We start from the raw sequence: 9,868 nt of genomic DNA on the forward strand, positions 1-9,868 counted from the left end.
GGGGCTTGTTCAGGGAGGTTGCTGTGGTCCTCTCGTAGAGAGGTTAGCCACTGTGCATTGCTGTTGTTCCCATATCCCTCCGCCGTATTTCCTGCGCCGCAGCGGCCAATGCGGGGTCTACTCTTATATTATGTCTATGACCGGGACTGTAGCGTTCTGGGGTCCTTCAGCTCCCGCCACGAGAATTTTGCTGACCTCAATGTTTCCTGTTTTATTTTGGCCATTATTGTTAAACTTAGTGTTGATGTGTGTATGATAGGCATGTCTATCGGACAGTTATGTATCGGTTCAACCCTATTCAGGGGTGCTGAGATACACCACTAGAATCGGCACTGGTTTCTATTGCCTTTTTTATATTGATATTGATTAAATACAAGGGTTTCTTTCATTATTTCTTGGAAGGATGGCAATTCTAGACTTTTCCAAAATTGGGGGGTGGGGGGTCCAAACCCCCCCCAAACCTCCGAAGATTTACGCCTATGTCCACCAGTGAAACCAGTCCCTGAACTGGGATTAACCAGCAGACGTTAGAGTCCCGCCCCTCCCAGCCTGCTGCTGCTCTGATTGGTCGTCATCTGGTCGCACTGCCATCATCAGTCAATAGAAAACTGGATCAATGCTGCTCCTAAAAAAATTATTTCTTGATTGAGAAGTTTTTAAAAGTTTAATTTTTCAGCGTTTCTGTATAAAAGGCACTGATATTTCTGTATTTTATTTTGTAATATTGGTTTAGAGACTGTCGTAGGAAGTGAGGCTAGGACAGGTAAGCCTGAGTTTAGTACTGCACTCACTGCACCCATAGACCGCTCTTGAGAGTACTCTACTTCCGAGTCAGTTCGCTGCATTTTTCTGCATGTGAGACCACATTCTTGGTGTAGTCTTGAGAAGTGATGCTCCGAGTGTTAAGTTGATGACAGAAAGTAAGTTATCGCATTTAGCGTTCTGTTTGTTTATTCTAGATTCAGTTTATTATATGATTATATAAACTACGGGATATTGTGGGCTCTCTGAGCGCTGGGAACTCAGTTGAGCCTGCTCAGCCTTTGTAGATTTACCTTAAAACCCATTATTTCTAACTGCATTTCGGCTGCATCTGATATTGCTTCCCATCGAGTTATTAGGGCAGACATAGTAATTAAGTGCATGCGCTGCCAGCTGCCGCCATTGTGTAGGGATTTTATCTGGCCACATGACGGCGCCAAAGTGCTTCTTATGTTAAATTCAGCCAAAAGATTGTCTGTTTGTGGGCTTTCACTGAGTTTGTATTAGTTGAACCTCTATTGCTGTAATACATAGGCCTAATGGCAATTTATTTGTTATTGCAGACTGCTGGCAGCACTGAGTATCAAGGCAAATAAACCAGCTCACATCTACAGCAGGTTTTGGTCTCATGTCCTCCTTCCTGTATCCTGACCGATACACCATCTTGTTTGCTGCAAATACCTAAGAACCTAACCTAAATGAACAGTTTCAGTTTTTGAAACGCGATCTTTGCTTACTGAAATATTGGATGGAATTTCTCTCCATAGAAATGGATCAGAACAAACTGATTTGTAGATCTACCAGGGGCTTACTTGGACTACAACATCCAGGCTTTGCTGCTCTCCACTCACACGGAACCAAAGCGCCACCTTGTGGTCTGTCAGGCAAAAGTGGCTCTGAGTTAAGACACTGTCCTCAAATGCGGAGGATGGAGTCTGACCAGATGGCGACTAGATCTCACGTCTCCATGTGTCCCTCGTGTCTTCATATGAACCAGACAATCAATATGAGGCATTCAGGTTTGACACAACCAGCAGGGGGCACTGCTACACTCAAAGCGTGGGATTTCTGTCAGTCTTCCAGCGTTCATTTGCCACGCACGCACACACAAATACACAAACACACACACACACACACACACACACACACACACAGTGTTCAGCCTGGTACAACAGTCAACAACTTAACAAAAGCTCTGTTGTGTATCAGACCCACATCACTGTTGTCCTGAGTCTGACAGCAGCACCAGGACTCTGCTGGTGAATCACAACCACCAGAACCATTGGGACCATCAGAGCCACCAGAACCATTGGGACCATCAGAGCCACCAGAACCGTTGGGACCATCAGAGCCACCAGAACCATTGGGACCATCAGAGCCACCAGAACCATCAAAACCTGGATCCAGCATGGATTCGAAGCGGATCTCTTCAGCCTCTCAGCAGCAGGTCCGACTCAGACAGAAGGTCAAGTATTGAGGACAGATCTCTATTTAACTGTTATGTGGGTCTGCTTACTGCTGGTTCTATTGGGTTCTGTAGAGTTCTGTTGGGTTTCGCAGAGGGAATCGGTTCCTCTACTGAGTTTGAAGTCTGAAGGTTTAGCAGAAGCATAGAAGCTGGTTCTGTCAGAACAGAAGTCAGACCAGATAAACCCAGTCCAGACCCAGTCCAGGGGAACTCCTGATCCAAACTAAGCTGACTGAATCATCCGGGTCTTCTGCTATTCTTGAGATTTCTGATTTCTCAGACGACTGTTGAAGTTTTCTGTAGGACTCTGTCTGAAACAACTGACCAACCGACTGACTGACTGACCAGCTGACCAACCAACCAACCAGTATTGCCATTTAGTTGATCATAACTGCCATAAATGTACTTTATGGCAGTTATGATATGATGGAGTTATATGTTACAGTAAAGCAAGCTTAAAGTTAAAAGGTTATTTAACAGTTTGTTTACAACTCACTTACAAAATGCTTTAACATCATTTATTTTTAGTTTAATGTTGATTTATAGCTAAACTAGTTTACAATTTACCTAAAATTAATTTGAAGTTATTCTAGAGTTACCCTAAAGTTAGCTTTAGCTTAAATTAGCATACAGCTAGCTGGATACCTCAAGTTTGTTTAAAGTTAGACTAGTTATTGAAAGTTAGCTCAAAGTTAAGATGTAAGTTTAAGGGCCATTGTGTAGTGCAGCAACCGCTACACATGGTGAGCTACAGCCCTCTATGGAGCCGTCCTGGGTTTGATTCCCACCTTGAGACCTTTGCTGCCCATTTCCTGTCTGGTAACTACAAATAAAGGCTGCTAGATCCATAAAGGTTTAAGTTCAAAGTTGTTTTACTGTTTAGTAAGTTATATCGAGGACAGAGACTGACAGAATAAAAAAAAATCTGTAAGCTTACAGCTAGCTGCAAGCTAGCTTACAGTTAGTTGATAGTCTTTGAAATAGATTAAAATTAGCTTGAAGATAGCTTAGCTTTAAGTTAGTTTAAAATCAACTTAGACATAGTTTACAGTAATTCCTTCTTTATTGGTTTTGGTTGTAAATTACTTGGTGGAGCAGTCTGGTCTGTTTTGAAGATCTGATTTGAAGGTAACAAACTGAAGTTGGTCCAATCTTGAGTGAATCTCCTGAGATCTAAGATCAGTAGATTAGTTTCCTTTACTCAGTTAGCTACCAAGCTGTGTATAATTTTTCCTGAGTTCAGTGAATGCCTCTCAGCAGCTGATATTTGTGTCAAATTATCTGTCTGAGGTTCTCCTTACAGCTGCTTCAAACACTGTCCTTAGTTACTGCTGTGTGTGTGTGTGTGTGTGTGTGTGTGTGTGTGTGCGTTTGTTTGTAATACCTTGTGGGGACCATTTTCCTGACATATACTACGTTGTGGGGACCAATTGCCCCTCGTGGGGACCTGAGCCTGGTCCCCACAAGGGGAAACCCTGTTTTTGGGTCAGGGGTCAGAGTTAGGGCTAAGGTATGAATGGAGTTTTGGTTGGTTAGGGTTAGGAAAAGGGTAAAGGTCAGGTTTAGGCTGTAGAAATGAATGGAAGTCAATGGAAAGTCCCCATAAAGATAGCAACACAAACTTGTGTGTGTGTGTGTGTGTGTGTGTGTGTGTGTGGTATGTACAGTGTGTGGTGCCTGGTGGAGGCCTTGAACAGTGAGCTCTGTGTTGATGAAGAAGTAAAACAAAGACGTGACGTCTTTAAACGCTGCAGCAGTTCTCACAGTCACTCAAAGCTGCATCTCTGGCTCCTGTTCTGTGTTCTGGACCCGGCAGCTTGGCCCGGTCCGTCTGTGGCAGCACCAGGTGGGATCAGGCCCCAGTGGTCTGTGTGTCTAAATCTGATCTGTAGGTCATTTAGCATGTCATCAAAACATTTCACATGCAGATAGAAGAACCTACCTTGGCCCAGATGTTCCCAGAAGCTGCCTTTTTAAAAAGGTAACAAGAGGCAGATTCATGTGACACACTTTCATCTCACTCATGGTCCCACAGGGGAAACAAAAGCATGCCGCTAAGCATCCTGGGAAAAAACAATAGAAAGTCCACTCCAACTATCTGCTACATTACTACTTTAAAGTTCATTCAAGTTATTAAAATGGGAAACATTTTATGGCAACGATTAGTTTAAAATAACGTCTTGAAAAATGACCATCGTCCTGGGAAATATCAATCAACCAAGTTTATTTTGAGTAGCACAATTTAGCTTCAAGGCAGTTCAAACAGCTTTACTTCATAAACACAAAAATAAAAAATCATGAGTCAACACAGAGTTGACAGCTGAGAAACCAGTGACAACTATTACATGCTGATCAGAGCCATCATCAACATCATCAATACACATCAGACATATTCATCAATGTTCCATTTATTGTGGTTCAAGAACAACTCTGACCAGCTGGGTTTTAGTTTGGGTTTAAAGGAACTCAGGGTTTTGGCTGTTTTCCAGTTTTCTGGAAGTTTGTCCAGATTTGTGGTGCATAGAAGTCGAATGCTGCTTCTCCATGAACAACAGCAGATCTGTAGTGGATTAAAGATCAAGAAAACAAACGGCCTGAGGAATGAATATGGAAATGTTTATGCTTGTATCCACACTTGAATAATTTTTACAGTAAATGCTAATCTATCAGGATATTTATGCTGCAGGGTTCAGAGACAGCCGGTCTCCTCTGCCAGAGGCTCAGGTGTTAGTCCTGAACAGGTTTCATTTCTGGTGGGTTTGAAGGAAGCTGGGACAGTTTGGACAGGTGGACACAGGTGGACCGGTGGGTCCTGCAGGGCGCCTGGGTTCGGACAGTCGGTTCTCTTTGACCGTCAGAAAAGAACCAGGAGGTTCTGGACTCCACCGGTTCGACGAAAACAGCGCCACCCTGCAGTTACTGTCCGCTCAGTGGTCACAGCAGGTACTGCAGCTGCAGCGCCGCTCCGCACGGCCGCTCACTGCGCACGCGCAATGAGATGAATGGCCGCTGCACCTGTCAGTCCACCAGGATGTGTGGCGGACAAATCCTCGGCCGTTAATCCAAGCTCGGTTCGGTCATCGGAGGAGGCTCCCACCGTGGCATGCTGAGCGGACCGGAGCGCTCCGTCTGACCGTCCGGACTCAGCCTCCCCCGGGGCCGCCCGCCTCCTCACCCCGCCTGCAGAGCCTCAGACCCCCGCTGCTGCCGAGCTGAGGCTGCGTGAAGCTCCGTGAAGCTCCGGGCGCGTCCATCCTGACTGCAATGGGATGCTGCGGGAGCGCGGAGGTAAGCAGGCCCGGTCCGGTCCGGTTCGGTCCGGTGTGTGTTCTACTTTGTGGGCTGACACTGTAACGGGATGGAGACTGGTTCTGGAGCAGAAAGGCCCGATCTGAGCTGGGATTACGGCCAGCAGCTCCTTAATCCAATTACAGCATCTCGGTTACCGAGCCGTTACCGGGCCGCTGCTGGTCAACAACAGGGCCAACCGAACCCCAGCAGGGTTCGGATTAATGGAGGAACCGAGCTGGATGGGCCCGGCCCGGCCCGGTCCCCCAGGCCCCGCTCAACGCTCACTGTGACCGTGTTTGTGTCTGTTTTAGCGGACAAAGAGAGAATGGAGACCGCTGGAGGACCGGAGCTGCACCGACCTGCCCTGGTTCCTGCTCTTCACCGTCTTCTGCGTCGGCATGGTAACCACAGACAGACCATAATACCACCGATTGAATACAGCCGCGATCAGTACCATTGCTGTAATACCGCTGTGATACAGCAGAGCCAACCAGACAGATGCTGCCTACAGGATCACCACCACAGTACTACAGAGTACTGTAGTACTCTAAATACTTCTGCAGTACTGCAGCTTTTCTATAACATGACTATAACAATCCAGTGGTACTATAACTACTATAAAACTACTTTAATACATGAACAGTAGGTGTGTACAGTGTGTTGATAATTCAGGCTGTAGCACCTCATTTACCTGTTCACATGGAGGAAGAACTTCAGGTAGATCTGTGGGTAGAAATGAGCGACACCTCCAGGTGTATTTATATAAAAACATCTTCATTCTGCAGGATGTGCTGCAACAGAAATGTATTTCTGTCTCCGACCCTCCTGGACTGACCCTGATGCTTCCTCAGTAACATTAATGATCCAAATCCATCTCAGTTTTTGTCACCAGCAGACTGTTTATCTGAATATCAACATCAGGTGACCCCCAAACACCTTCCTGACCCGTCCTTCATGGGCAGGACTGATGCTGCATTCAGGGACAGCAGAGAGCGCAGGTTTCTGCTGATAGGGTTTTTTTACACCTTAACCAGAATCTGTATTTACGACATTCATTCCCCGCAGTGGAACCGAAGGTCCAATCTGTCATGGAGATGCAGTCTGCTACACACCACAGCAGAACTTTACAGCATCCACATGGTTTCTGATTGGCTCACAGCTCCTCCCACTGAGCTCTGATTGGCTGGAGGTTTGACCTAGATGATTACAGTCAGTGTTGATGTTTGGTTGGGGTCCATCAGATGGAGTGATGGAGTAATATGATGAGGTTCTGATAAAGTTCTGATGAGGTTCTGATGGTGTTCTGCAGGGCAGCATCTGTGGCTTCACCATCGCCACTGGCGGCGCCGCTCGCCTCATCTTCGGCTACGACAGCTACGGCAACACCTGCGGCCGGCGTAACGAGCGGATCGAAGGCGTGCAGCTGAGCGGGCTGGACCACACCGACAGGAAGTGAGTGTTCACTGAGCGGAACCAGAACCAGGAGTTCTGGACAGTCCGAGGTGCCATTGATTCTGTTATGATCCAACGTTCTGCTCAGTTCCCTGAAGGTCCAACCAAACTTTGACTAGACCAAACAATCACTGCTCACAACTGCCGAGCGGCTCTGATCTGCTGAGTCTGGTTCTGTCTATCCTGGTTCAGTCCATCCTGGTTCTGTTCATCCTGGTTCTGTCCATCCTGGTTCTTACTATCCTGGTTCAGTCCATCCTGGTTCTGTTCATCCTGGTTCTGTCCATCCTGGTTCTGTTCCATTACTCCTAGCTGCGGTATTCAGGCGATGAGACTTTCAACACCCTAATCAAGACACTCAGCTAAGAGCATGAGTGCTAACCTCAGTCTGGCGGCCATCTTGTTTCTAAACAAGAGGTTTTCTCTTTCAGCCGTTCCAAGCTGCCATCTTGGTTCAGGGTCACGACCTTTGACCTTTACCCTATTAACTGAGGCCTGCAGAGTCTGAGCTGGAGCTCTGGGGTTTCTGATCATTTCTTTGACCTCTGACCTTGACGTCTGAGATGTTCTCCAGTGAGCAGAACTTTCTGTTGCTCTGCAGCCGACTGCAGAGTTTCATTGTTCGTCAGTACTGTGTAATCCTACAGTGATACTACAGTAATACAGTAGCAGTGCTATAGTGTTAGGATAGTGACTTATTGTGTAATGTGGACCTGTAAGGCTACATAGTAATAAAGTAAAAAAGTAGTACTACAGTATTATAACATTGCTGTAGTATTACTGGAGTAGTATAACTGTAATACTGTGATATTACTGTAGTATTACCATAGTATTTCTGTGATACTGTAGTATTACTTCAACTCTGTGACAATAGCTTCAGTGTTGTGGCTCCTTCTGGCACTTGAACACATGGTGCATTCAAGGTCCTGTGGGAGAGTTTTATGCTGACAGATGGTGAAAGCTGTGACTCATCAGCAGAGCTGCTTACACACACACACACACACACACACACACACACACACACACAGAGCCTATTTTTACCTGCAGCTCCACCTGCAGGAGGCCGATCAGCTCAGGCCGACTTCCTGAGACGTTCAGGATGATGGATCCGTTGGACAGACGCAGCAGAAACAGACTGAGGACTGGAAGGACGTCTGAGGTCCAGTTCTGGACCGGGTCGCTATGGTTCTGTCTGGTTCTGGTTATCACACTCAGTTTTCCATCTCTTTGTCTCCATGTCCCATTGGTCCCACGTCCACATTCTACTGGTTGTGTTGGTTCTGGTCCAACTGGTCATAGAGGGTCACCTGAAGGGCGGTGGTTCTCGCCTGACTCTCTGCTGCCCCCTGCAGGTTCGTCTTCTTCCTGGATCCCTGCAACATCGACATCGTCCAGAGGAAAATCAAGTCGATGGCTCTGTGTGTGTCCCTGTGCCCCCCCGAGGAGCTGAAGACCCACCAGGACCTGAAGAGGTTCGCCATGACCAATGGTGAGCTAACCCGTGGCCACGCCCACCTGGCCACGCCCACCTGGGCCTCACCTTAAGCTCCAGCAGCTTCCTGTTCAGCAGGAACTGATCCTGGCTCAGTGTTTCCATGAGCTGCAGTATGTCTGGAGCACACCTCCTCGGTGCTGGAGGTGTGCTAACTGAGGGGAGATGATGATGAAGATGATGATGATGGCGATGAAGATGATGATGATGCAATGAAGATGAGCTTGTCCTCCATGTTTGCAGGTTCAGAGCTCTGCTCCTATGAGTTGCCGGCTCATCGTTACCCGGCGCTACTGGAGCGATTCTCCAGGTGTCCCAAGCTTCCTGTCCCCCGCAGGTAGGGGGCGCTTTCCGCCATCTGCCCCTGATCTCTAACCTCTGACCCCTGACCTCTGACCTGTCTGTCCCAGCAAGCCGCTACCGCTCTTCAACCGCTGCACGCCGGTGGACGTGTCATGCTACGCCCGGTTCGCCGAGGCGGTGGTGACCTTCGTGGGCGACAGCAGCGTCCTGCATCGCCTCATCGCCGGCGTCGCCGCCAGCAAAGAGATCATCGTCGGACTCTGTGTCCTCGCCTTAGGTAAGCACCGGCGGCCATGATGTCACTTCCGCCTTGCTGTGACGTCAGTTCCTGTAGCCTAACCGCTGTGCCCTGTCTTCCAGCGCTGTCCATGGTCCTGATGGTGATTATCCGCTACATCTCGGCCGTGCTGGTCTGGATCCTCACCTCGCTGGTGGTGCTGGGCTCCCTGGGTGAGGTCACTTCCTGTGTGCTGTGGGACAGGTGAGGTCACTTCCTGTGTGATGCTGTGTTTGTGTCTCAGCGGGAACCAGCGTCCTCTGGTGGCTCTACATTGACCACCGGCTGTACGCCAACGACACGTCCTCCAAGGACCCCACGGAGGCCAAACAGGAGGCACCGGAGGGGCAGCGGGACGGCGGCCAGGCGCTGCTGGTCTACGCTGCCGCCGCCACCATCTTCACCGTACGTACCGAACCAGAACCAGAAAATGCAGAGCCAGTGCTTTAGCTCTGAATGTGTATGTGTGTGTGTGTGTGTGTGTGTGTGTGTGTGTACAGATCATCCTGCTGCTGCTGATGCTCTTCATGCGGAAGCGCGTGGCGCTCACCATCGCTCTGTTCCACGTCGCAGGAAAAGTCTTCATCCACCTGCCGCTGCTCACCCTGCAGCCCTTCATCACCTTCCTCGCCCTGCTCCTCTTCTGGGTCTACTGGATCCTGGTTCTGCTCTTCCTGGGAACCACCGGTTGGTCCACACACACTCACGCACACAAATGCACACACACTTAATTTCTTTAACCTAACTCTAAATTTTCCTTAAACCTCAAGTTTATAGCTAATCCTACCTTAAACCTAATTCAAACCTTAGTTACTGACCTCAG

The 9,868-nt window shown here is 48.2% G+C and overlaps 1 protein-coding gene across 1 annotated transcript in view; it reads left to right on the plus strand.

The window, feature by feature from the left end:
• Positions 1-4,695: 4,695 nt before the first annotated feature.
• Positions 4,696-9,868, plus strand: part of LOC103131288 (choline transporter-like protein 1) — a 9,645-nt gene continuing 4,472 nt past the window's right edge. Inside the window, exons 1-9 of the mRNA XM_016666542.1 lie at positions 4,696-5,518; positions 5,833-5,922; positions 6,831-6,973; positions 8,326-8,462; positions 8,709-8,802; positions 8,876-9,045; positions 9,129-9,218; positions 9,290-9,450; positions 9,546-9,774. Coding sequence (XP_016522028.1) covers positions 5,495-5,518; positions 5,833-5,922; positions 6,831-6,973; positions 8,326-8,462; positions 8,709-8,802; positions 8,876-9,045; positions 9,129-9,218; positions 9,290-9,450; positions 9,546-9,774 — 1,138 coding nt within the window. The 5' untranslated portion in view covers positions 4,696-5,494. The remainder of the gene's footprint in view (positions 5,519-5,832; positions 5,923-6,830; positions 6,974-8,325; positions 8,463-8,708; positions 8,803-8,875; positions 9,046-9,128; positions 9,219-9,289; positions 9,451-9,545; positions 9,775-9,868) is intronic.

Source organism: Poecilia formosa, unplaced genomic scaffold, assembly GCF_000485575.1.
Source record: "Poecilia formosa unplaced genomic scaffold, Poecilia_formosa-5.1.2 Scaffold739, whole genome shotgun sequence".
Lineage (NCBI taxonomy): Eukaryota > Metazoa > Chordata > Actinopteri > Cyprinodontiformes > Poeciliidae > Poecilia > Poecilia formosa.